Here is a 27,700-nt window from a genome sequence, read left to right on the forward strand (position 1 = left end):
ACTGAGGGTTGTATGAAAATGAACCCTGATCTTCACTGACATGCAGTTGTTCATATTGTACACATGTCTATCACCATCTAGTGGAAGCCAGATGCACAATGAAATAAAAAGCACAATGCATCAACTGCAAATGTCCAAAACATCCAGGAAACTTAAAAGCAAATGGTAGCACAGAAGGGAGGAAGTAAACATTAGATGCTTCTTTTTATATTTAACACCACCTCAGTTGTGTAATGCATGATCATGTACACCTATGTATCAAATGCACAAATTGACAAGGAGTAGAGTTTCAGCTTTCTTTTCCCTCTTTATCTAAAATATTGTCAATACAACAAAAAATATGCAACCATTCAATATTTTTCAGAAGCACAGAAAGAGAATACAATGCATCAACCTGATTTTGAGCAATTCAATGGAAGTCATCAAAATCTGTCAATAGTTAATTTACAAAAAACCATTCATTCATCATAAACTGTGTATTTTTAACCTGAAGGGAAAAAAACCCAAAGTCAGGATTTAAAAGGTGTTTAAAATCAGTTCAATATATGCAATTTCTAATATTGCCTATGGGGAACAGGAACATAAAAATCTGGCTAATTTAATTTTAGAACTCAACGATTACGTGCATGTTTCCTTCACGGCTACTTAGATGTAGATGTAGCTGGCTACTCTGGCAAACAATAACCTTTCAAGGAAAGTAAGCTATTAGCACCAAGGAAAACTTCCTAATGAAAAAAATCTGCACATGAGCTAGTAAAAGAAAACAAAGGGGTATTGGCAAGAAATTAAAATCTCTTAATAAATAAGCATACCAGAAAAACCATAACCAAACAAAACTCCTTACTTCTTTTTGAATGGGCTCTGATAAACCTCAATTACTCAAACTAGCTCCAAAGATTTAATCTAATTGATTTCACAGACTTGTCCTAATGATGTCAGTGTGTGAAGAAGGAGACAATGAAAAATACAAGGTAAGACACATGGTACTGGTATCAGTTTACCAAGTTTTTGTCATGAAATTTGTCTTATGTTGTAGCATACCTCATCCCCTTACAGTGGATTCTGGAACTCTTCTTTGTCCTTAGGAATTATTTCACAAATCTGAATAAATATGAACCTTAAAACACTGAAGGAGGATGGACAAATTTGAACTGAGACAGTAATCCAAGGAAGAGCCAAACCCTGTAGTTCCCAAGAGTTTTTAAAAACTTAATTATTTATCTCTTTGTTTAGTTTTGTACCAATGGAAGTAGAGACACAAAGTTACAAAAACCTAGCACTCCCTATCTCCTAACAAATTACTGATCAACCTGCTAAAAACTAGCACACTGATGTACTGCAGAATGCATTGCTACCTGAATTCAATTTCATTTCTACTCTCCAGAGCTAAAGATGTATTCCATTGTTTCCTCTACCCAGCAACACCCCAAAACCAAAAGGGCTCTGTAAACACAGTAAATATAGCTCATAATCTCCACTGACTGTAGTCAACATTTGTCCTGCTGTACACATTGTGTCAAAGCAGCCCCTTGGTATCAAAGCAACCATTAGTATGCTAATATTCTTTGCCCTGACCCAGCATATATATTCTCAAGAGATCAGTACCTAATTTATTTTTCTATCTGGGTTCAGAAGATTGAGTGTTAGGAAATATATGTCACCTTGCATTAAAACTCTCAGCTTCTTTTTAAGTCTAACTAAGGAATGTTTCATGAAGGACAAAATGACATCCTGCTAAGATACACATTGCAAGAAAGTTATAAAAGATCATTTGCATACTTATCAGGATGTATTAAAAAAGTTTAAAAATCACACCAGCCATTTCAGAGACATGAAAACTACTGAAGAAATGAAAGGTATCTTAGCATTTATAATTAACAACCAATTTACAAATTTTTAATATGGTAAGTAGTTCAGCAGCTTGCCTGGAACAGATCATATCTTGTTTTTATAAAATTCAGACAGACATCTTTACAAATATAACTGTAATTTGTTAAAGGCTACTGTTAATGTAGAACTGAGTGGTTTAGTTTTGTTCTTAGCAAGTCTCTTCTGAAGGTTATGAAGGTTTCAAAAATCTCTGGCACAGAGTTCCACACAGACAAACCCTGAGGCAGAGCTCCCAAAGAGCTCAGAGGAGCTGTAACCAGGAGCTGTAGCCAGGAGCAGGAAGACCTCTGGAGCTGAAACCAGCACCACATTTTTGACTCTCTGGACAGTCCCTCAGACACCTCAAGAGCTCTATCTGCTGTTTTTAGAATACTTTTCTTGGTTTTCTCCTTTTTTTTTGTTTATCCTGCAGTCTAACAGCTAAAGACAGCACGGTGGATGCTGTTCTATCCTAGCTCATTAACATAACTGTTTCTAAATTTCATCTAATTACTTCCAGGCAAGCTTGAATGGCAATGCAGTTCTGCAGATGTCACAGAATATAAATAGAATGAAACAGGGAGCACAAATGGAAAGTGCTATGTAATTGGATTTTTTTCCTACAGTAACTATGTGAAAGAAAATGCCAACCTTTATTTTCAGAATCTCAGATGAATTTGTGTATGTCAATTCAAATAAATAAATTCTACTAGTAAAATGAGACACATTTACTATTGAATAATTAACATGTAATTAGGTAACTTCCTTTTGAGCCACATTCATTGCAACATCCCAACAATCAATGAGGAATTCCTCAGGGTATTAAGAGTGCCTCTGTGCACTTTATTAAACACTTGAGAAACTAAGAAGTATATAGGTTATAATAAAATAATCTTTAAGCTTTGGCTATTCTCCATTATTCCTATCTCTTCCTAAGCACATTTATTTTCAGAGTATTTCCAGTCTTCTACTCTGTCAATAGAAAGGTATTATGAAGTTTTCAAATGCTATATCCAAAACCAATTACAGCTCTCATATCTTAGCAGTGAATCACATCTACTTTCATAACTGAATGTTTAAAAGATGATGATGATAATAATAAAAATTTGCCCAGATGATACCAACTGAAACAGTGACAAAACAAGGGAGCTGAAGCCTCACCACCCCTGCATTTTTGACAGTAATATTACTGTTATAACAAGTGAACAAAATTAAGAAATAAACCTACTGCTGGTCTTCAATCTATAACAAAATAACAGATGACAGACTTTGTGTGAAAGGGGAATGAATTCCTACTGATTTTAGTATGAAAAGATTTTTTAATTTTCAAATAGCTATTTCAGCACTGCTATGCTACAATTCAGGGTAAACCTATGAACTACATAACAGTAGTTTTAAACTTAATCACTCCAGAAAGACTCATTTCAGTTTACTGTGTCTTGTGCTTTAAAATTAGAGTAACTACAGTTTCTGCAACATTTTCAGTAATTTTCTGTATCATACATATAAAGACTGCATTCACAGCCAAACAAACCACTTAGATTCAGTAAGCTGAAGAAAATACTCCTGGCAAAAATTAAACAAACCCTATGCACTATAATGGTATATGAACTTACTTTCTGAGAGCTATTTTAATGCCAGTCAGAACATAAAAGCTAGTACTGGACTTTAGTACTACTTCAGTTTATTTTCATAACAAAGTCAGAAAATGGAATGACAACATATAAGACACTGAAAACTGTTAATGAAAATGCAAAGTTGATTCTATCTGGTGCTGTGCATGAGCTGGTATAACTGACAACAAACACTACATTTTACATTGAGGCATCAGAAGTTATTAATTCTTTAAATACTAAGAAGCAAGTGATTTAAATCTTGCATACGCAACAACTTTTTAACAATCATAAACACAAAGGCCCAAGGTCTGCCTATCTGAGAATTTAATATTAATTAACTAAAAGCTAAGTGTTCACAGTCCTTCAAAAAAATATATGCTGTGTAATTTACTGATTTAGCTACCATGATTCATTCCCAAATCAAAGCAGTTATCTTTAAAACATAGCTTATAAAACTTATGCATGGAATTATTTATGCATATTTATGCATATATGCAGATACAGCTATATAGCTATTGACAGGTACATCTATATCCATATATATATATACACATATCTAATTTCATATATAAACTTCATCAATTTCAAAGTTGCAAGATGAAGAATTCAAAATTTAAGTGACTTAAGAATCAAAGTTTCCCAGTTACTTGACCTGATTGTGCTGTAAAGCCAGTATTTGAAATATTGAAAGCACTTATAGCAACTGAGATGATCTAAAAATTATGCTTTCCCTAGATCCATAAATGCATTTAGAAGGCAAAATTTTCACCTTATTGAACTTTGGGGCTCTATGGAAAAGTAATCTTGAATTTTATTACTACATATTAAAGAAAAATACAATCTTAACATACAAACTAATTTGGGGACATGTTATATTAAAGGGAAATACTTTTAAACTTATCACACATTTAATAATTTCATGTACTGTATATTAACAGAAACTAGGAATAAATTTATGTGCTAGAGATTTAATCTATGGATTCAGTAATATCTGTCCTAAAAACAAAGTTAAGTTCCCTAAGAAGTTAAAGACAACAAGTGGATACAAAAGTAGACTCTGAGGAGAGGGTTTCCTTTTTGGTTACAGTAGTAGATGGTTGGCTGTTTTTTGTGTGTGTCTTTGTTTTTTGAACAGAGTAGAAACCTTAATGCTAACATGTGAGAAAAGGCATAAAAGCAAGCATTCAATCACACAACAACTTACCAACATCCATGGCAGTTTCCATGAAGCTTTTCTGCCTCGAGGCAAATTCAGCCAACAGTTTCTGTTGCCTTTCTCTGGCCTTCTGTCGTCTATGTGAAAGAAGGGGGAAGAAGAAAAAATAAGCATACATAATGGAGCAGAAGAAAACTTGAAAATGTCAAGCTGATTGTAATTACCACCTTAAACAGCATCATTCCAAATTAAGGTTGATCTAAAGGAATAATTTCCAAGCCTAAAAAGGGAATTTTTTGATTTTTGAAAGTAGAGTTTTTAAAGAAATTAGTGTTACTTTCGAGTCTGAAAAATCAGAATAAAATCCTGTCCTAAAACACCCTTCAAAGGTGTTTACCACAGGATCTTTTAACAGATTAGGCCATAACATTGCAAGAAAAGGAACTCAAGACCCTAATCTTGACACTTTATCTGTTACGCATAGGAGGAAAGCAAGAGAACAATGTCATTTGTACAAAAATGAGCACTTCTGTGAGAAACCAACATGTGCAAGTTAATGATAACAATAATAATAAAAGCCTACCTCATGCCCTTTTGAGATCAAGCTTGATGGCACGGGAAACAACTATGAATAATTTATTTCCCAGCTAAGCCTCCTCACAGAGCTTCCTTCTCCCCCACTTCCACCCAAGATACTGATGTTGGCCACCAAGAGCTTTTATACGGGGATTTAAAGAACTTTGAGATTGTGTCCAGATTAAGTCAGCCAAACTGACTTCACTAACTTTTCTTCACTGTTTGTCACAGTTCTGGTTTTACAAATGGAAAACATTAGAGAGACTTACTCTTGTCTATCCTTCCATTTAAACTGTATCAGTGACCTGTACAAGGCTGTATGACCAGATATACAACTCCCTATACAAATCTATACTGCAGTGGGTAGAGCAATATTGATGCATGTAAAAACATGAAGAAAATAGGCATTAATTTTCCTTACTTTGACGTGAGTTTACAAATAAAGGAAATAGGAGAGTGGAAGTAGGAAAAACAAACAGAAGCCCTACACCACAGCTGCTCAGGACACAGAAAATGTCCTCGGCTGAGGGGTTTAGACAGCACCTCCCCAGTGCAGCTACAGAAGTTCTATCATAGCTACAAATTCTGTGCATCAGCATTTACAAGGCATTTTTTCCACTGCTCAGAGACAATTCAGATAACTAACATGGGCTTTAAAAACATCACTCAGTATCTGATACCCTGCTGAGTGAGTCCTCTTTATTCTCAAGCACTGTCTGGTTATCAGTGTCCTGGCACAGGAATTGGCATGCACAGACCCAAAGAAGCTCATACAGTGTAACCTGATGTCACTTGTTTATAAGTCAAAGCTTCTAACTTGTTTTCTTAGAGGCCTCTGAAAGACCCAAATATCTCTGCCCATTTATCTGCTACACTGTACAGTCACCATTTTCCAAAATAACTTCTATTTACAACATCACTAAGATTTATTATTCTGAGGGTCAGACCAGAGCATTCATTAGACTTGATTTTATTTATTTCTCCCTGGAAAATTCTCAATAAACACCTTGAATAAAAGCAGAGTAACTGTAAATAGATGCATTTAATAAAAAGACATAAACAAACTCTGACAGATTCAGTACAGCTCAGTAATTTTCCATGATGGCCCATGGGAATATGACACTGCAATTGAAAAAATACTGCAAGCAGCTCAAGCTTGCTTCTAGTTCTGCATTTCAGTTTCTATGGCAACAATCCATTGCCTGAGTGATGCCATTACATGTTGAAGTAAGCTAAAAAAGGCCATTGCTTAATGTTCACAGTCTGCTCAGTCTTCACTGATACATAACTAGAATTGAGGGGAATACCAAAAACAATGGAAACAGTAAAAATTGCAGCCTGGCTGAACATTGTCACTCTATGGGTTTAGTCATTTCAGTTGTCACATTGTCCTTCAATAAAGCTCATGGGTACACCAATACCATTATAAATTTGAGAAGATAATAATCACTCAGAATAACAAAAAATGGGAAACATTAATTTCAACCATTGCTTTAGCACCCAAACTTAACAGGAAACATAGCGTGTCTCCCACAGATCCTTGAAAATATCACATCCATTTATAGAGGGAATTGAATGACCTTTCCCTTTAGTATATGAAAAGTTACTTGTTTCATCCATGCCCCTGCTTCTCCTGCACATAAATCTAGCACTTTTGAGTACCACATTAATGATTAGGTGCCCAAGATGTAGCTGTGTTTTATCTAAAGCAGCAATTCATTCTGGCTTTTACTGATTAGCAATTTTTCATGCTAAACCTTGACTATTTCTCTCTTAAATGAACTATTAGAAGTAATGCTGAAAATTAAACTATTTAATAAACACTATCAAGGCAAAACCAATTTTACTTTGTAAAGTATGTAACATACAAATATATTAAATCTATTTGCCATATCCTTATTTGCCAGTACAGTGTAGGCCTTGGACAGGTCAGAGAGATTTTAATGAAAAATTTGAAATGAAAAAACATACAAAAATAGCAGAAAAATAAGAGTAATCCAGAAACCGAGTCAGATGACTGCAATATATGCACAACATACACTGTCTTCTACTGCCCCTTTATCTTGTTATTAACATTACCTTTCTTCTTTATCCAAAGTTTTCTTCTCTGCAGAACTTATCTTTTTTGGTGGTACAGGAGGCGTGACCTTCCTGCATATCTCTTCAATTATACGTTTATTCAATCTGCTCTGTACAGCAGCTTTCAGTAAAATTCTTTCTACTGCCGTCATTCCATCTCCGTGAGCGTATCTTGGAATTTCTGGGTGGACTAAAACATCCACATCATCCAGCCACGGGGGATAGTAAGAGTTTTGTTTTCCTGAGAGTTTGTGATGCAATTTAATCAGCAAAGACAGTATGCTTTCCTTGACTTCTAGAATGGCTGTGGTTAACTGGGGAGTTGCACCAGGCGCTGACCATTTCATCGACGTTTTGGGCCGAACCACCTGATTTGCCTCGCTGGTGTTCCGATTGATGATCTCCTGAAATTTCTTTCTACGTTCTGCGACCAAACTGAACACTTGAGCTGTCCCTGAGTTCTTGGGGAAAAAGTACCGTGATTAATTTGCAAAACTACAAGAATAAACAACACGCATTTCTAAAGCTATGGAAAAATATTTGAAACTGGGAAGAACAGCGTGAAACTTAAAAATTCTTCTCCACTCCCAAAATGTATTGAAAATTAAGACAGCCAAATACTAAACCTGCATATTGTATTTTTGTACAAGTCTGTTATGTGCAACTGCATAAAAAGCCAAGTACAAAAGGAAAATAACGAAACCAAAACAACTAACAACTGGCTTTAGTCTAGTCTAACTTACAGTTCAGTTACCCAAGTATTATTTCCTTAGTTTTTCTGGAATAGTAATGATTTCACTATCTTTATGTCATTTAAATGTCTTTAGTCAAGTCTACTGAGCACTGTTGGGCAATGTAACTCATTATGTCACACAGGTGAATACAGGTGAGCCTGCACATCCCCATGTTCATTGTGCATTTTATCTGGGTTTATTAGGTAAAATCCAGAAGCCACTTACCCCTGTTTGCCAGCAGAACTTGTTATTCAGGGCATGAGACCATACAAGTGCAGTTACATTAATGACAGAGCCCACTTAGATCTATCTACTCTTGCTTGCAGTACCAAATTAAGGGTACATATACCAAAACCAGAGCAGAAAGATATTTCTTCAAGGTTTTGAACATGAAATTCAACACACTAACATCTTACCCTCTCCTCCTCAGGAGGCTAGGCAATTAAGAGATATCAAATATAAAAATGGGATTCTGATCATCATCTCACCTACCTTATGTTTTAATCTATTTCATGCCATCTCCCAACTTTAGATTTTGTCTATTTTTCTGACATGAACATGCAAAAGAAATATCCATTCTATTTCACTACATCTGACACACAGTAATCTGAAGTGCTGTATACAATAGATACAAAGCCAACACTGACACAGAGATTATACCACCTACTGGCTATGTATCTTTCAGGATCCCATTATTCCTTCGTTTTCACAACAACAATAACAAATGTTATTACTCATTTTAAAAACACTTTCAATATAAGGTTAAACTTACCTAGCCTCAAGAATTCTAAGACTATTCTACATTATTAAATGTTAGTATCTTGCAAAGATCAAACAGGCCTAAACACAAAGCTCAAGCAGTAAGCTATCAACAGCATTTTTTGCTTGATAGGAAGCTTTTATTTCCAAATACATATTAAAAACGTTTAAGTATTTTATTGCTTAAGTCTACCACCTAGGATTACCATCAAGAACATGAAAGAAGCATGAGCCCTTGCAATATGAATTAAAAGGAAATTCAGGAAAATTAGAAGATTCCACTGAACGCCAAGGTGAGCACAATTAAAGCAAGTTGCTAGTTAATTGCTTAGGAGAACAAACTGCACACAGATCTACCTCTCTCTGGAGGCTCTTCCGCCTTGAACTCTGGTAGATTGAGGACAAAAAAAGTCATTAAATACATCATTTGGAAGGAGGCATCATTTGAAATAACTTCTATTTCTGCTATCAGTACATATAGGAAAAATAACTTAAGGAAAAAAGCCCTAAGGAATTCATAAAAACAGCAACCAAATAACAAAAATGCCAACACAGGCAACAACTTAAACTAACCTAGACAATTCTGTATTTGTATCTACTTACTTGTGATGAAGCTAAACCATCAGAACTTGTACTTGCAGGTGGTTCTCTCTTCACCTCAGGAGCAGTTTCTGGTACTCTCACTCGGACGTAGTTAATGAAGTGACGCATGTTAGAAACCAAGTTACTGCCTGGAAACCAACTATCGTGGCAGCGTTCTTGTCCCCCTGCAGACTCCTAGAACAATTAAGAAAACCCTGGTATACTCTCTCTTATGTATTAAAATAAGTTGTGCTGCTTTTTTAACTGTATTACAGAGGCCATAATATCTGCATGAGATAGGAATGGTATGTTGAACATTATGTTCCTCAACAAAGCTAATATATCCCTTAAAATTTTTGATAAGTGATGTGAGGCCCATGAGGACTGATAAATACATAGGTCTAAGTATTTTATTCGAATATAATCAAATTCAGCCATTAGTGCTAGCTAGCAGAAGTAAAAGGAACTCCAGAGAGTAATCCAAAGCTGTACAATTGAAGATTAATATAAAAAAATCAAAACTATACAGAAGTCAATCTCTGGAAAAAATGTGGCAAATTCTTAGCCAAAAAGAAGTGTTGATCAGTTAAAAAAAATGGTAATAGAAGGGAATCTGGAATCACAAAAATAATGGCTCCCTATATTCAAATATCATCAAAAGTAGAATTAAAATTCTGACTAATTAATATATTTTAGAAGATACAGATCTGAGGCAATAAAATGCTCAGTGATAAGGGTTTCAATTGAATATTTAGAGATTTCTGGACTGAATGATTTAAAGTTTTTTTGCACCATTTCTAGTACTACTTTACAGAGTAGTAAAAATCTAATCAATCTGTTTTGTCAGACTACCTATACAGAAACTGCTGAGAAACTTAACAAGATACCATACTCTTCCTCACAACAGTATGTTTGTGTTAGATGCTCCCTATAGAAGTTAATAATGATGTTTTGTTCTAACTACTATGGTAAAATCTAATTTTAAAATATACTGAATCATTAAAAAATACTTTTGTATTTTGAAAAAAATGATGGCATTTATTCTTACCTCTTCATCTGATTCTTGTTCAGGAGAATTTTCCAACCCCAGCTCAATCAAATATAAAACCATGCAAAGCACATGCTCTGATAAATTCTGATGATCCATTAATATCTAGGTTAGAAAAGAGACACATCATAGAAGAATAAGGCTTCAGTACATCTCAACTTAAACAAGAGGGTTCTGGATAATACATTTTGGACTCTTCAGTTTTTGTAGATTTTTTTTTTTTGTTTGTTTTAAAATTTGATTAAAAAACATTCTGAGGTTTAGGAAAAAATCTAACCTTTGACCATCAACACAAAAGCAAAATTTAATTTTATTTCTTTCCAGTCAAACAAATTTGTACCTTAAAGCAACTACTGGTTCAAGCTGTGATTTGCTCTAACCCCAGAGTGACAGGCACAGTTGCACAGACATCACTATTGCCAGTCACATACAGAAAGCTGTTCCACATCTTCCCTCCCTTTTCATGTGAGCAGTCACCCAAGGCCTCACAAGGTCCCAGTCCCATGAGCAATGCCAGCATAACTGGGAATACCACAAAGGTTAACATCAATTTAGTCCACAACCACCTTCACATAATCTTTTTTATTTACAAATAATAAATTACCTATCTTTAAATTAATAAATGCCCATATCTTTTTCCTAACACAGCTTTCAATGCATTGAGAGCAAGAACCACTACTGCTAAAATTAAAAACCAGGACAACTTTCCTCTGGAGAATTTCTGAATTAAAGGAAAGAAAATGGCAAAAAAAATGCAAGTTACCAAAACCGTAGGTGAGAAAATATGTTTAACATTTCATTGTAGACAGGCTGCTACACAAATTGGTATTTTTAGATTGTAGCCTAGTAAAGTTTTAAATATGACTTGGTTTTGAATGGATGTATTTTCTAAGTAGATAAAGCCATTAAAAACATCAGAGAGACAAAGTTCTTAAAAATAGTATTGTTTTACAGCAGCTTTTCTAAAAAGTGACTGAGGAACTGATTTAATCAATCCCAACCAAATCTGAGATGACAGAGGTTATTTAATCAAAAAGGGGGCTCAGTATTCTGTCAATATGAAGAGCACCTGTAATTGTACCATTTGAAATCAAAAGTTGTATTGACCAATGCTTCTGGAAAGTAACACCACCAAATACAGGTTATTGTTGTTCCACAGGAAGACCCAAAAGCCAAGAGATACAATAAAGGCTGTTATGAATAGGCAAAAATTCACAAAGAGAGTGGGCACTATTTAAGCCAACCCACAGAATCAACCACTATGTCTTTTTCACCATCCATAAATCTGGTGGAAAAGTATTCAGAATTCCAGCTAAAATAGCAGCACAGTAATGGCTAAGATTTTCAAGATTTAAGCCCTTAAAGGTTCTTAATGGAGTAAGAGAAAAAGTGGCCAAAGCAAGACAGTAAAAGATAATGCATTCCTTCCCTATATTCTCCATTTTTGTTCCATGTCAAGACATTATTTATCTTCTATGTAGTCCCAAGCTCTCCTTTCCTTCACCAGCCTTTCTGTAGTACAACAGGTATCTTCTATTCAACAGAAATTTAAAAGTGAAACAAAGTAAGAGTTTTAGGTAAGCTGGGAGCCCTTAAAAGAGCACAAAAGGAAAAGTCTGCCCAGGAAAAATGCTATGCAAACAAAGCAATTTTTATAGTCCCTAATCTGCCTCTGCAGCACATTGCTTTGAAAACACTTCCTAAGTACAGATTCAAAGTCCATTTTCTTCAAAAAGGATGTGCTTCTCTTGAAGACAGCAGCCAACTATCAGAGATAAAACCAAACACAACTTAAAGGCACCAATTAGCCCTGAAAAACACTTGCTGTAACATTATTAAAAGCCAGAATGTATTTAGAAATTATGTTAGAAACAACTGCACTTATGAGACTTATATGACATTTATATATTATATGAGGATTTAAAGCCATGAAAGTTGTGTATTTTTGAACAGGCACTGCTGATGCCTTAAAATCCTACAGAAGGAGCCAAAGGAACACCACTCATGCTACTGTGCTCCCTGAAACCATCATGGAAAAACTGGTAACTCTGATGGTTAATACAGTGTTCCTCAAAGTAGAACAGGGTCTTTCATCCACTTGGTACAGACTCAGTGTGCTTATATATGAAACAATCATTCATGACATAATCAAAGTGGTAGGAAAAAAACTCCTACTAGACTTGAAAAATAAACCAAAACCAAAACCAAAAATATCATATAAAATTGAACCCGACTACTCCAAATGAACTTTAAAAAGTCATGCTTCTAAGAACCTCTGTATAAAACATGGAAGTAAACCAATGCACTTAATGCAAATCATGACTGTACCTTGTAAAGAAGTGTGAAGAGCACGATGTGCAGGGTTTTACAGTGCAAAAGCTTTATGAGACCTCTGTAACTCGGGTGTAGTGGTGTTCTCTTCTTGTAAGGAGGCCATGGATTTCCAGGGAATTTGCCACTTTGCTTTAAGCTGTTGAAACAAATGTTAAATGTCAAAACTACTGTTAAATACTGCAATAATATAGAAAACTGCCACTATGGATAAACTGCTTTGTGTACCTACGAGTAAACTAAATAAAAATAAATAAGACTCCTTCGAGTAAGCTGTAAATGATTTTTAAACAGTATCATTGGTTAAGTATTTTATCAGTGATGACATTCACTACTTTATCTTTGGCACTTCAGATGTATTTTTAAACATTTATGGAAGAGTAACAGACTAAGATAACCAAAACTCTGATATTGGTTGTAAATTTATAGACTATTTAGACTATCAAGAACAAATCTGGAGCTTGAAAACACTGATAAACACTGGCAGTGAAAAGAAAATTTGTAGTGGAAGGAGCAACAATACAATGTTGCATTTCTAAAAATGATCCAACTTACAATGCTGTGTATCTGTCCATTGCAGACTGCACATCTCTACGGTAAACTGTTCGAAGTATTACCATGACAGGGTCAAATTCTTTATCCCAAACTTCAGCTGTTGTTGAAAAGAAATTACATGTTAACATTCTCTTTAAAGACCTTACTATTTATTTTAGACTATCTTCTCAACTATTTGATGCTATCACTTCTATTATATATTTTATCCTGGCAAACTACAGCAGCAATTTATAATAATTCTTACTAACAATAATTTCTATACTAATAATTACCACTATTTATCAGAATAGAAAAATAGTTTTTGCAAATTTTGATTGGTTTCAAAACAAAAAAATAATGTGTTAAGCAACCCCCAAAACATCATTTCTGTATGCATCTAATTTTGCTCTTTTTCATTTCCAAGTACATGTGAGAAAAGGTTTACATTATTTTTCACTTGGTACATGATAAGCACAAGCTTCTTGAAAGTAGGGAGTAGTAAAGACTTTGGAGCTGTTAGCAAGTAGATGATATTTTACCATTAATTGTAGTGAACAACATTGCTGTAACACAATTTCTTGTTCAGTATCAAAAATGGTCAAACTTTGCATCAAATAATATGTGATCAACCCTTCACAAATATGCCTTTGTTTTATAACTAGTATCTATGCATTATTTCAGCATTAAAATCTTAGTTACATCCGTTTAATTAGTAGCTCTAAAGTGACATCCAGAGTGGCTGTTCAGAGCAATCACAAACAGAAAAATCTAAATAGTCCATAAAAGAAAGTATCCCATTTGATGGCCTTTTTTCTTTTATTAACAAGCTATTAAAAAACAAAACTAAGTTCCAATCTAAAGCCAAATGAAGACATTAATTCTATTAATTTTTTTGAAGTGTTTAGCTCTCATGACACAAAAAATTGAAGGTAAGATTCAATGACCTCAAAACGAGGAAGATACCCAGTGGATACAGAATTTTAGCTCCACCAGCAGGTGTAACACAAGTGCTTACAACATTCTTCAAAGTTTCCACAGGCAGAAATAAGCAGCTTTACCACACTTCTGAGATTAGTTTTCCTCAGACAGGAAGACAAGTGTCTATACTCATAGCTAGTGATCTATCCTCTATATATTAACCCCTGCTAAGGCAAACAGTTCTACAGATACCCTCACAGACTGCTGAGGGAGAACACTTAGCAAAGTTTCTATTATGTATGAAATATGATCAAACTCAGCTGGTGGCGAAAAGAAACAAACATCTTTTTCTGGACAGAATTTAGTAGTGCAGTCTGAAACACACACTAAGCCTGTTTGGGCTGCTAATGCATAATGAGAAAAAAGGACTAAGTGAGCCATAAAGTGAATACTGGAAATGCACATACAGCTCATCTTCAGCACACAAATCTACAGTGTGTAGAAAGAGCTTTGCTCTGGAAGTTGGTTTGATTTTTTTAAATGGTTTTGTTTTTTTAAATTATGGTTAATGGAAGCAAAACCTAGGGATCTGTGAACATAAAGTAGATTCCACCTCCTCAAATTTAGGGAAACAAGGGATTAGGGGATTAGAGGGAACTGATCTGATGATGACTTGCTTTAACTGTGACAGGCCACAAATTACAATTCTTAAAAGCAAAGGTTTTGAAAACCTAGATAATATGGAAAATATAAACATTTAAGAGGGTAAAGAAAGCCATGTCAGCTTTTATTCCTGCAGATTTTTCAGCTTTTATTACTTTAAGAAAAAAGGGAATCTGTATAGTGTTATAAACCACTTCATTATTCAATGCTATAGATGAGACACTTAAGACAGTTTACCTCTTGAATAAATTGTTTACTTAAAAGTTAAAAAAAAAAAACCTATATACAAAAACCTCCAGACACTACTATCTAGCATTAGATGCCCTAAATACAAAGTACTATGATTAAAACCAGCATAATCCATCTCTCTTTTCTTCACATTGTGTGATGAAAAAAACCAGCATGTAATGAAGCCAGACAGGACATAAGTAAATGTAGTTTATGTAACATTAAAATTAAGTTACTTTATATAGACGTGTGTTAAGCTGCCTAATTACATCAAAGAACCAAGATTAATCAATTCCCAAAACTTTGGTTTCACAAAATCACTTCACTAGTTGTTAATTTGCATAAAAGAGCTTTATTGACACTTCAATCTCCCAGTACAAAAACTGGCAAACATGTTATTACAATACTAGTTCCTACATTAGTCACCAGCCCCACCACAAAAAAACCACAAAACTAAATGGTTTCAAAATTTCCAGACTCGAAGCTTCCCAGTAATCAGGAGAGGTATGTGGGGGAAGAAGGAGTTAATCCCTCTTCAGCTTTGCTATTAGCCTGCAGCACAACCACAGCACATGGAGCATTTCAGATTTCTACAGGCTTATCAGCTCAGTGACAGGATATGATAATGGAACACTGAGTTTTTAAATTATTTCTCTCCTTTGATATACCATTGCTGTGTTGAGTCCAATTCAGATGACAAGCTGGTCAGGGAAAGAAACTTGTCATTTTTGCACTGTATGCATTGCAGAATTACAGAACAATATTCTATAAAAAGTCTAGCCTGAACTTTTTTCTAGACCTGCAAAAAATGTCACAGGATACTAATATAGTTAAGCAACATAAAATAAAGAATTATGTATTGTGGTATCTTCAATAGTCAAAAGGTAGAGAAGTTCAAAGAAAGTATTTTTGCAATTGACATTTCACTCGTGCAAACAGTTCAAAACTGTACTAAATATGCATGAGATTTATTTAAATCACATGAATAATTAAGTATGCAGATCAGTAAAACACTAATAAGATAATTTTTCATTTCTCCATTTTCATTTGCTTTCTCAAAGTAGTTGATTAGCATGAGAAGCTAATTTTAACTCTAGATCAAAATCAATTTATTAAAGACTAGTGACAATCTTTAGCAATGCTCTTAAATATAAGCAATTGACAATAATGAGAAAGTTTTGTGGGGTTTTGGTGGCAGTGGTAGGTTTGGCCTTTTCATGGGGAGGATGGGGTGGAGTTTTCAATACTGGTAGGTTGGGTTTGCTTTTTGGTTTTTTTAAGGAAAAAAGCCCACTACAACAACACCAAACAAAACCTGGTTAGGCATCTTACCGATGAGTATGCTGCAAGAGAACATTGATTACCATACCTTTAGGTGTATACATTCCTTGTTGCATGGAACCTCCAGGTTCAAAAACAGGGGCTTTAAAATCAGCAACTGCTGACAGGACTGATTCAAAGCTTAAGCTTCCTGGAATAATACCACTTTTAGGATTAGGGTTTTCTGGAATGTAATGCTTATATTAAGGAAAGCAAAGTTGCAGGACACAGAATTTCACTTCTCTCTTGATATTTTCAGTCAGTCATTTCAGACCACATCTCAGCAATGCTCTGTGCTTACCACAAGAGGTCTGTATGCTCCAGCTGCTAAGACCAGTAACTTACTGAACAGAATCTAAGCCTACTAGCTAGGACACTAAACTTTTAAAAGTAAGACTTGCTACATGTTTGGCTCAAGCTGTTAGTACTTTGTATAAAAAAGTAAAAACCACTGCTTGTAGTGTATAACGTTTCTGTTATTGTCTTTATTTAGAAACACTTTTTCTCTCTTCACAGGGAGAATATTTTGCATTTACACCCAAGTGCAGAGAAAGCAAGCAAATAGCTCAGGATCCATAATACATATAATAAATAACTCTGCACCTTGGATTCTACAGTTCTCACTTTTGGTAGCAACACTTAACTGACCTACTGATATTACCTTAAAACACAAGTATGTAAACTTCTGCTCAGTGATAAGTGATGGCTTATATAAATTATTCACTTACATGAGTTAAGTCATTCACTTAAGTGAATTGTTCTAAGTAACTGCTTATTTTACATACTTGACTGAGTTACTAGATCATATCTCAATAACTAAAAATTATTATTATACATTTGTTAATCTCAATGTCATCCTTTCCTATCTTGGCATTCCTAATATTTTTGCTCAATGCCTATCCCTGGATTGCAAGCTCTTCTATGCAACCACAAGCTATTCAATTTGCCTAGGCAGCCTAAGAGTGACAGCAGGAAAACCTGCATATTTATGGTCAGCTGTCCCAGGACATGAACCCTATGCCTGTGCACAAGGACTTCTTGGAGTTTGCTATTCTTTCCCCATAACACATGCACTTCACCCTAGTGTCAAAGTAATATGAAGGATTGATATTATTTGCATTTTCAGCTATTGACAGCAAAAGCCAAGATAATGTAGAATGCCTTCTTTTCATATTGGCATAAACTTAGCAAAAATCAAAGGCTCAAATCCAGACAAAAGTGACACTTGGCTTAACTTCCTAGAACATCACTGGAAAACAGATGCTTTATTTCACACCTAAAAGACTTCTAAAGACCAGTACAGCTTTTGTACCAAAAACTAATTTTAAGTATTAAACAGTATTGCATTTATTGTAAGAAGAACCAAAACCAGAGCAAATGCCTTTGCTAGTAAGTATATACATTCACACCCTCACACAGTTTTTAAATTATGTAACCTAAAAACACGTTGTTTTTAGTAGTGTCACTACTATTCAGGCACCTGTCATTCTCATTCAGTCACATCAGTGAATATATTCCAAGGATATGAGATCCAATAATGAACTGTGTGTCCTATCATTCATACACAGCTGGGCTACCATCTCTGCTCTGAGGATCTCATCATCTGTCATTCCTGGAACAATGAAATGTAAAAAGCTGTTAAAACAGCATGATTTTAAAACACACATTCAGTTTTCATTTCACATTAGAAGCTTGTCAAACATTATCCAAATTAATATTAAGTAATGATACAGTGCCATAAAAATACAGGGGGGAAAAAAAAGGGAACATGCAAATATTATGAAAGGCACAATCTCAGTGAGAAAATACCAGAACAAACTCAAACTTCTGTCTTTCTGGAAAAGATACAGAATTTTCATGTCATCATCCACACAAATCACCCACTTCCATTAAAGCCATTTTTCTCCGTTTTTATGATTATATCTATTCCTATTTAATAAGGGATTAAAATTCAGTAACTAGCAAAGATGAAACCAAGTGTTGAATGCTTTAAGTTACTATATGGTTAAACAGCTTTATGGCACCTACCAAATGCTGAATATAAATAAAGGTGTAAGAATGTTATTTACATACAAATGTTCCTAAAGTAGTGACTCTTACCTAAATGTAAACGAAGACTTAACAAAAGGACCAAAAATGTTAAGGCTCCTTCCAGCATGGACCTTTCATGCTCTGAGTCAAGAACTGTATTTTGATGCTTTGATGCCATCGTTAACAGATCTACCACCTTAAATCTATATAGCAAACAGTAAAGCCAGAAACAACAATTAAACATTCTCCAACACTAAAACACCAATGTGAAATGTACTGATAAACTGAGGATAGCACTCACAACAACCCAAAATAAAATACAAAAGTTCAAATGAAAACCCAAACTGCAAGTCAACCTACGTGAAAACCCACTTCTTTTTAAATTTCAATTTGTATTTAACTATCAATGGAATGTGCTATAGTGATATTCACTCCACATGAAAACACCTTATATTTATCAACATATAAAAACTAATACATATTAGTTGGTGCTCAAACTACAACTTTTTTCCAGAAAAGTAAACATTCTGTGTCTCTTGCAACTGCAGTTCTATTTACCTAGTTCTTCAGGATAGAATACCCTAGCATATGAACATGTATGAAACTTTCAAAACCCTAATGATGCTCAGAAAACAAATATCTGTTCACTACTGTCCTGTAAATCAAAAGCCAATGCTGTTAAAAATCTTTCAGTAAAGCCCTTAGGTAAGTGCTAGTTTTGGGTAGGCAGAGTAGTAACACTGAAGATATGTACCAGATATGCAATTTTTCTATTATACACTATAAATTAGCATGACAGCTAGCACAACATTCAACAAGAGCATTCATCTTTTAGTCCTACCTTTCAAAAACAGATGAAATAAAATAATCTGGGTCCAGTCTAGAGGCACAGACCTGTAGAAAGAGAATAAATTGATTTTATTAAATTAATTCTATTCAATAGTTTGTAGATAAACGATATTGGCTTGGCTTCTCAGAAAACGTAACTTACTTGCAGTAGATAAATGTCAGGATCAATCATTGAATTGCAGAAATGAGACTGCACATAAGTCATGGCCTGTCCTTTAATTTGTAGACCATTTCTAACCCACATATTGCTGTGAATCTCAGAAAGACTTGCCTGTTCAGGGAACATAAAAAGAATTCACTCTCAATTTAAAATACAGAATTTCCAGATTTGGGTTTCTTGTCAACCTGCACTCCATTCTGCCCATATTACAATTTTGTTTTCAAAGGATTGGTCCTTCCTACCATTTTGGAAGAGCTATAGTGAATACTATTACTATGTGCTTCTTAGAGTGTGATAACTAATGCCACTTTTTAAATTTTGGAAATAGGAAGAGAAAAAAAAAGACGTTACCGTAACTACTCTTTGTGTTCTAGTTACTACTGTCACATACGGCTTATTTTTATACTCCACAATTAAAACATACTTCCTATAGTTAAGTCAGAAGTCTGCCCTTACCTGAATCTGAAGTGGGTGAATCATTAGTTTCATCAGCATCTCCTGATCTGGCAGAATAGTATCCAGATCTAGTTCTTGGCATTTAACAGCCTAGAAACAAAAGCAAGCATGTTGACTTGGATGTGACTACATCCAACAGGGAATTTCTATCTTCTGTGAAACTACAGCATGTGCTTACCTTACTTAAAAACATGGCAAAGTAACGGTGTAGTGGCAAATGAAAAGTAACTTGGTTGGGTGCTGGCTGTAAGTAAAATAAAGGTATTTAATATATTGAAAAAAACTAAACATACAAATATCTTTGGCATAATCATCAAGGACAGTATCTCGTAGGTCTTCATTTAATAGCCTTACTTTCCACTAACCTAGCAGTACTTCATTCCCCTGTCTTTCTGATTATTCAGAAGTTTTCCTCAGGCAGTTGTAGTTTCTCTCTTTCCCAGAAGCTAATGGCACTCTGAGCTGACTAAGTATCGTTTGCCAAGTGGCAAAGCTGCTCCCCAGCTGCCAAAGCAGAAGAGGACTTCTGTTTTGCACCTGCTTTATTTGGCTCTTCATACAGCACAATAGCAGTGTATCCACAGCACTGCTTTTAAAACTCACAGCTATGCCTGCACCCGCAAATCTAAATCACCAAGACTCTATGGGGAAAAAAAGGATCCTAGGACATAACATTGGAAGTGTTAACTACAAACTAATTTCAGCAAGGCAATCCTTTCTTGATCACCTGCTTGAATAGTCAGTTAAATTACGGAGAGGGAGCTAGGTGTAGAGAGTGTATCATGCTTGAAATTTAATCAGATTTTCACAGTACTTTGCTTGAATTCACTAAGGATATTTACCTCATCTACAAAGTTGATAGCATCAAACCAGTCCTGAAGTGCTTCAAGGCAGTATCTGACAACATTCCGTGTGTATTCTTGTGTTTCCTGCAATTAAGAGAAACCAGCACACTTATATGAGCCAAAAAAGTTTTAAGTGCTATTGTTTTCCCACTACACACAAATACAATTATTTCAAGAATATTTTTACAGTACACAGAAATACTGAGGTTGGAAAAGACTTCCAAGATCACTGGCTGAACAACACATTGTCAACTAAACCACAGCACTAAGCGTCAGGTCCAGTCGTTTCTTGAATACTTGGATTGGAACTCCACTACTTCCCTGGGTAGCCCACTCCAATGCTTAACCACTCTTTCCACAAAGAAATTCTTCCTGTTGTCCAACCTGAATCTCCCCTGCTGCAGCTTGATGCCATTTTCTCTTGTTCTGTTGTTGATTACCTGTGAGAAGAGGCAAACTCCCACCTGACTACACCCTCTTTCCAGAGAGTTACAGAGAATGATAAGGCCACCCCTGATCCTTCCCTTCTCCAGGTTAAACAACCTCAGCTCCCTCAGCTGCTCCTCATAGGACTCACTCTCTAGGTGGTTCCAGTGTCTACTGTTGTTTAATTTATTCATTTACTTTTACCCATAATTTAGAGCTGTAAGCATAAAACAAAGTCTTTCCATGCAACTGAAAGGAATAGCTAATGGCCTACACGTTCTATCTACTTAAAAGGTCTTTACAGTTGGCTAACTCAAAACATCCTAAGTGATACCATACTACATTACATGCATAGATTTCAACAGTAAGCAAACCTTGTTATGATTGTATGATATAACTCTGTGACAATGCCATAAAACTAAACTATATTTCAGGTTAAATCATGTTTCAGGACTAGAGCTCTACACTGTCCTCAGGAGAGAGGCAGTTGTGTGCAAGAAGGAAAGGTAGAACGGAAGCTAAACCAAATTGCTCTGTGATCAGCAAAACTTGCAAAGCCTCTTTTCTTAACAGATTTTTCCTTTAATTTTCCCTTCCCCCTAAACACACACTCCAGACTTGCCTCACACTCCTAGGATATCCAATGACACTTTTCATGCAAAAGGCAGCAGTGATCAGGCCAGCCAAAAGTTGCACAAGTGGTGACTACCTCAGTCAGGCACCTTTTCTCATTAGGAAATACAACAGCCCTGGTTCCATCCTGTTGCTCCACACTCTGTGAGGGCCAAGCTCTGCTGGCTTTCCCTATGCTGTGAGACATGAGCTGGAATCTCTTTCAACCCACCAGGTTTCCCCTAAATACAACAACTAAGCTATGAACTTTCTTTAACACTGTCAGATTTATTGAGAATGACCAATATGTTCAAACATGTGGCTGAAGACATGACCAATGAGAGAACTGGTAGAGGAACATGGCCTTAAAACAAAGAACATCCCATCCCTAAGCAAAAATGAAAGGAACACTTCAGAAAGCCAGAAGCTGTAATTCAGCTTTCAAAAACCAATGCAGACACATAAATTGACAAATTCATACTGTATCAGTGTAATTTACATCACAGAAAGGCTTTTGCAACTGCCTGATTAAAACTGTTCTAAAAATCACATGGACTGCTTGTACAGTTTTTCAGTGTGCAATAATTCAATCCAGGCAGTTCTGTCTCACTGATAATACTACATATCTTAATGAGCTAATTTCAAATGTAAGTATTTATTTCACAGAAAAGTAAAAAGCATTTTCATATGTTAAGTATTTCTAAAAGCTGACAGATCCTATTTTTGCTGTAACTTAATATATTTTACAGTCTAGCAAACAGCAACAAGTCTTTGCTGTAGTTTGGAGGCCATGTGATGCCAGAACCTAAGAGGCTTTCACCTCAAATTGATAGGAGAACCACATAAACCCATAAATCACTCCATTCTCCATCATAATGAAGTGTCTATTCACAGACACAGCCAACATTAGAACCACATTAGGACGACTTCTGTATCTCTGTTCCCAATGAATAAAGGAAGAATGACTCAGAGACATTTATCAAGTTCATTAGAGTAGAAGTTATTCCATATGTACAGTCATATGAAATGACTGCACACATCCTGAACTTGCTGTCCCAGTACTGGAGACAACAAATTATGCACAAGCATAAATTCTACACTCACTATACACAGAATCTAAACTGACTGGAGTTTTATGTTATTTAAACAGACAAAGACAGCCAAACCAAAGTCTTTTCAAGCACAAAAGACAGCCCTTTCAGGTTTGAGAATTCTAGGATAAGTCATGAATAAAACCAAGAATTATGAAAGGGAAATGTTAGCCTTACCCTAACTTTGCAGTGTGACAGCAGACCCCACATTGGCTGGGCACAGGCTTCCAGCTCAGCAGCAAAGGCAGCGTAGTATGTCTGTGATTCAAACTCCACATGCTCATTTAATTCTCGTTTATTTAAATTCATACCTTCAAAGATTTAAACAGAATTATACAATCCAAGATTTAACCAAGGCTCAATGAAATGCAGTATTTTTAGTATTATGCATTTACACATCCCTAAAAACAACTCCACAAAGTGTAAGAATCTATTTTATCTAGTAGCAAAATATTTGATAAAACAGAGTTTGAATAGAAATATATCAGAAGAGATAAAAGACTGGCTAATAACTGCAGTCCTTGCTGTTCAGGGAACATTAACTTCTACTTTGAATGTCACTCAGTCAACCAAAACATCTCAATGCTGGTCCTCTTCCTAAGCTAAACATTTATCAGTATTGAGATACACCATCCTAAATTTTTTTTTAATATAATTTTAAAAATTTCTTAAAAGCAACACTTAGAAAAAGATCCAGATTTATCAGAATAATTTCCCATATATTTAAATTTAGAACTTCACCAGTAAAACAGTTTGTTTTACAGTTGTGATCTGTACTTTAAGTACAACCTCAGAATTCTTACACCACGGATCTCAGTTGACTAAGTGTGATGTGACTGCTCTTCAATTACTTCACACAAGAAAAAGAGCGATTAAATCATTTTTGTAATCTGTTTTCTAGAATATACTGTTCTCTTCAAGAAATACAATCTTGGGGCAATACTAACAAACTAAATATTCACATACAGCACTGAAGGGATTTTTCTACTGTGAGTATTAACTGCCTTAACATTCATGTATTAGTACTGATTATAAAGCCACATACCTTGAAAAAATGATACAAAATTCATCCATGTTACCAAAAGACCGTGATCTTCCAAAAATTTCTTTGCCACACTTTGGTGTGAAAGTATGTTTATAAAATCACTAACCAGGGGCCAGTAAGTATTATTCTTCAGTAGTGCTTCCCCACAATTCACCACGACATGTAAACTGTTCTCTTCATCTAGATTTTAAAAAGAAAACAACAAAACAGAAGGAGAAAACAAAGTAATTTTTTTCATTTATTAATAAAGTTACAAAAGAATGCAAAAATAACAATCAGGATGCACTGTAATGCTGGGGTCAGACACACACAGAGAAAACTGCAGAAAACTAAAATGGTCCTTTCATGGTACCTGAGGGTGTTTTTTCATCATGGGCTGGCCAACAGAGATCCCACTTAGCAAGAGTCACTTAAACTTTGAACAGTGTCACAAACTCTGGAAAGTAGCACATTAGGAAAACATCACAGCTATGGCTCCTCCAATACTTTAAAGTATAAAAAAAACCCCAAACAATTCCTATCACAAACACCTGAATTCTACTTTGAATTTGACAAACCCCCAGTGAGCAAGATACCTTACAGCATTCAAGAAAAAATCTGATGATCAAAACCCACACTGGCATGTTGAGTCTGAAAACAGCAGAGAAAAGCATTTCCACTCTGAATTTGGGACAGAGAGAAGGTTTATACAGCCTGTCCAAGACTAGGGCAGGAGAAGGTTCCTAGAAAAGGAGGATAAGAAATTGGGGGGGGGGAGGTTCTTTCCCTCCCACCCCAAATCATGGAAGTTCATCTTCTATATATGTCAAACAAATGTCTTTGTTTCCTTTTCATAAAGGGGACTTCTGGAAAGACCAGAAGGGAAACAGAATTGGTCCTGGATTCACCATCCAAGCAAAACAACTTCCAGTACCCACATCAGTTAATGTTCTATTTCAACAGAAAGAAGAACAGAAGGAAAAAAAAAAAAAATCTTGCATCTGATAAGCAGCCTTGGAGATTGCTCCATTCAAATGCACTGAAGGACCCCTGTAATTACCCTTTACACAGTGGCCTGTCAAAAAACAGGGTTAACATCTCTGACTGAATCTGCTGAAGGATTTTGCAAAGGACCAACAATTACATCTATCCCAGTATAGATTAGAAAAATCCAAAGTACTTCAAATGGACACTGGCATTGCCTCTTATTTAGAGTACTCTACAAGCCAGGGTTAATGCAAAGGCATTTAGAGATTTTCAAAGGGTAAATGATTACCAAAACTTTTTCCTAGGGGCTATAAATAAAGTCCTTTTCCCATACAAAGTTCATTAGAATGAAAGTGCTGATAGAGAGGAAAAAATTCTCTAAGAACATACGGACATAAATCTCTTTACAGAGCCAATTTCATCATCTGCATCTATACTTCTACCCCTCATGCTTTCACACTATGTATGAGAGAAGTAAGCTGAGTTAGTAACACAAAGTTGGTATCAACCCAGGACAATTGTTTCATTAAAACAGTTTGTCCACAAATATCCTTAGTGAACTGTACATTTTAAGCACTTGTCAGCTGTTCAAAAGACAACTAGGATCTGTGAGCAATGCAAATTAAACATGCTGTAGCACACACAAGTCCTGCTCCATGTTTTCCTTACTCCTCTCAAAATGCCTTCTCCACCTGTCCATTGGCTGGATTTGTAAATTTTGTCTCATTCAAATACTAAACAGCCTATTGTTTACAGCAGCTGCACAAACAATATTCTTAATTTATCTCACCAGCATAGGCTGGTGCACTATTTCCAGCAGTATAAGAGATAACTTGAACTAAACACAAGATACAAGCCCAAAGAAATGCAAAAGAAAGCCACTGAGAATATGGGAGGGAAAAACTCCAATGACAAATTTTATTATTTCTTTTCTGTCCATTAACAGTATACCCAACCCCTCATATATAAAGTAGTGAGGAGGAAATGTTGTAAAAACACTGAAAAGAACCAGACATATCCAGGAGGTGGACTTGGCAGTACTAGGTTTCCTGCTGGACTCAATGACCAACCTAAAAGATTCTATAAGTCTGTAACAGTATCTGAATTAAGAGAAATCACTGGTGCTGGGAAAAGAGAAAAGGAAATGGTGGAATAGCTTCTCCAAGGGTTAAATCTTTTCTCACACATCTATCACAAATATATCTAACAATATTTAACTTACCAGCTCAAGTTTACATCCATTAATTACCAGGAAGATTCTCCAGAAAATGACTTATCACAGCCATACCCTTTTTCTGTTGTACTGCAATTGTGACCCATTACAGAACCTTACCAACACACCAACAACATCCCATACTGACCAAAAAGTAACATTCAAAAGATGCTCAGAAATAGTTCTAAATTACTAAATTAATTATTAATTATTCCACCAATATGGCATTTATTTAGCAAAAATCACATGATCTACAAACCGTTAAATATTCAGCATTTTCCTTTTAATACTGTAAAGCAATCAATGTAGGTCAACAGAAAAAATCTTCATATTGAAGTGCTGCTGAATGAGGACACTGTTGATAGCTAGTTCAATGAGGATTTCCTATTTCTCCCATTCAGTCATTTTGATTTAGGCTATACATAGAGTGGATTCTCAGACATGGATACTTTAGGGAAAAAAATACAATTTCATGCAGAAGTTTCTGATACTTATTTAGCAGCTGTTTTCACTAAAGATGTTATACAGTCTACAATAGCTAACTATTAAATTATTCTCATCTAATTATATAAAATTTTATTAAGGAAATCACAGGTTTTAAAAATTAAAACAACTTAAAATACTGAATATAGCTTTTGAAATTCTTTGAAATTTTTTTTTTTTAATTAATACAGGTCTCAATTTGTGTATATAATTTTTCATTCAAATAGTTGCTTATACACTTTGTGCAACAAGGTAATAATCCTCATTCTATGCAACATTCCTAAAAAAAAAATGCCCCACAAACCAAAGGATAAAGATACCACTCTTGATAACTACCTTTACATATATATATATACCCCTTTATATTTCCAGGGAATTTTGAGACTCATCCTCTACCATATATTGGTAGATCTGGTACATTTTTGGAAAGACATCAGAGAGGAGGATTGGCCATCAAACAAAGATTAAATTTCCTCTATAATCAATTTATTATCCATGGAAAGAAAGAAACAAACAACTAAACCTACCTTGCAACTCACTTTTAATAAGGCAACTTTCCATCATGTACAACAGAACAGTGACCATAATATCCAGCAGTTGGCATTCTTCTGTTACTTGGCGTGCTAGTTCTTCATTGCTGAACAACTGAACACTGATATGCACAATTCTATTAGACATGGTGTCTGATTCATGGCTTTTCTTCAGTGTTTTCATAATAAAAGCATAATGCTGAACAAATGTTTTTGTAAAAGCAATCTGCAAATTATAAAGAAATGTTGATGTTAATAAGCATCATACAAAAATTACAGCTTTCTTTGATTATGAAATATTCCTTTACGAATGTACAATCAACATAGTCTGGGAAACACCAGTTGCTATGACAAACCAAAAGTGATGACTGTTTTCTAAAAATAGACCAAATGAAAAGAACTATTTATAGGGAGGGGTATCTTAGGCTGCTAACTCTACTACCTTTCCTCAGAATCTAATCTTCTCATTCTATACTTTCCACACTAAAAACACAACCCAACAAAGAAATGTTCAAACAAGGAATATAATGTCTCAGCATGCCTGTGAAAGTAGTAAAGTTCTAATAATTAATTTATCCTA

The 27,700-nt window shown here is 35.1% G+C and overlaps 1 protein-coding gene across 4 annotated transcripts in view; it reads right to left on the reverse strand.

Moving 5' to 3' along the window:
- UBR3 (ubiquitin protein ligase E3 component n-recognin 3) overlaps nucleotides 1-27,700 on the reverse strand; it is a 96,284-nt gene that overhangs the window by 42,185 nt on the left and 26,399 nt on the right. For 2 of the 4 annotated variants that reach the window (XM_079310757.1, XM_079310756.1), the window contains exons 8-25: nucleotides 27,118-27,346; nucleotides 23,929-24,108; nucleotides 23,061-23,194; nucleotides 20,752-20,838; nucleotides 20,088-20,153; nucleotides 19,910-19,999; nucleotides 19,436-19,564; nucleotides 19,286-19,338; nucleotides 18,514-18,647; nucleotides 17,938-18,025; nucleotides 16,463-16,602; nucleotides 13,306-13,402; nucleotides 12,748-12,889; nucleotides 10,420-10,524; nucleotides 9,393-9,566; nucleotides 9,147-9,176; nucleotides 7,297-7,757; nucleotides 4,690-4,778 (exon numbers count right to left, since the gene is read on the reverse strand). In XM_079310757.1, the coding sequence (XP_079166883.1) occupies nucleotides 4,690-4,778; nucleotides 7,297-7,757; nucleotides 9,147-9,176; nucleotides 9,393-9,566; nucleotides 10,420-10,524; nucleotides 12,748-12,889; nucleotides 13,306-13,402; nucleotides 16,463-16,602; nucleotides 17,938-18,025; nucleotides 18,514-18,647; nucleotides 19,286-19,338; nucleotides 19,436-19,564; nucleotides 19,910-19,999; nucleotides 20,088-20,153; nucleotides 20,752-20,838; nucleotides 23,061-23,194; nucleotides 23,929-24,108; nucleotides 27,118-27,346 (2,428 nt within the window). The remainder of the gene's footprint in view (nucleotides 1-4,689; nucleotides 4,779-7,296; nucleotides 7,758-9,146; nucleotides 9,177-9,392; nucleotides 9,567-10,419; nucleotides 10,525-12,747; nucleotides 12,890-13,305; nucleotides 13,403-16,462; nucleotides 16,603-17,937; nucleotides 18,026-18,513; nucleotides 18,648-19,285; nucleotides 19,339-19,435; nucleotides 19,565-19,909; nucleotides 20,000-20,087; nucleotides 20,154-20,751; nucleotides 20,839-23,060; nucleotides 23,195-23,928; nucleotides 24,109-27,117; nucleotides 27,347-27,700) is intronic. The other 2 variants (XM_079310759.1, XM_079310758.1) reach the window with 1 other exon arrangement.

This window comes from Erithacus rubecula (genome assembly GCF_903797595.1).
Source record: "Erithacus rubecula genome assembly, chromosome: 8".
Taxonomy (NCBI): domain Eukaryota; kingdom Metazoa; phylum Chordata; class Aves; order Passeriformes; family Muscicapidae; genus Erithacus; species Erithacus rubecula.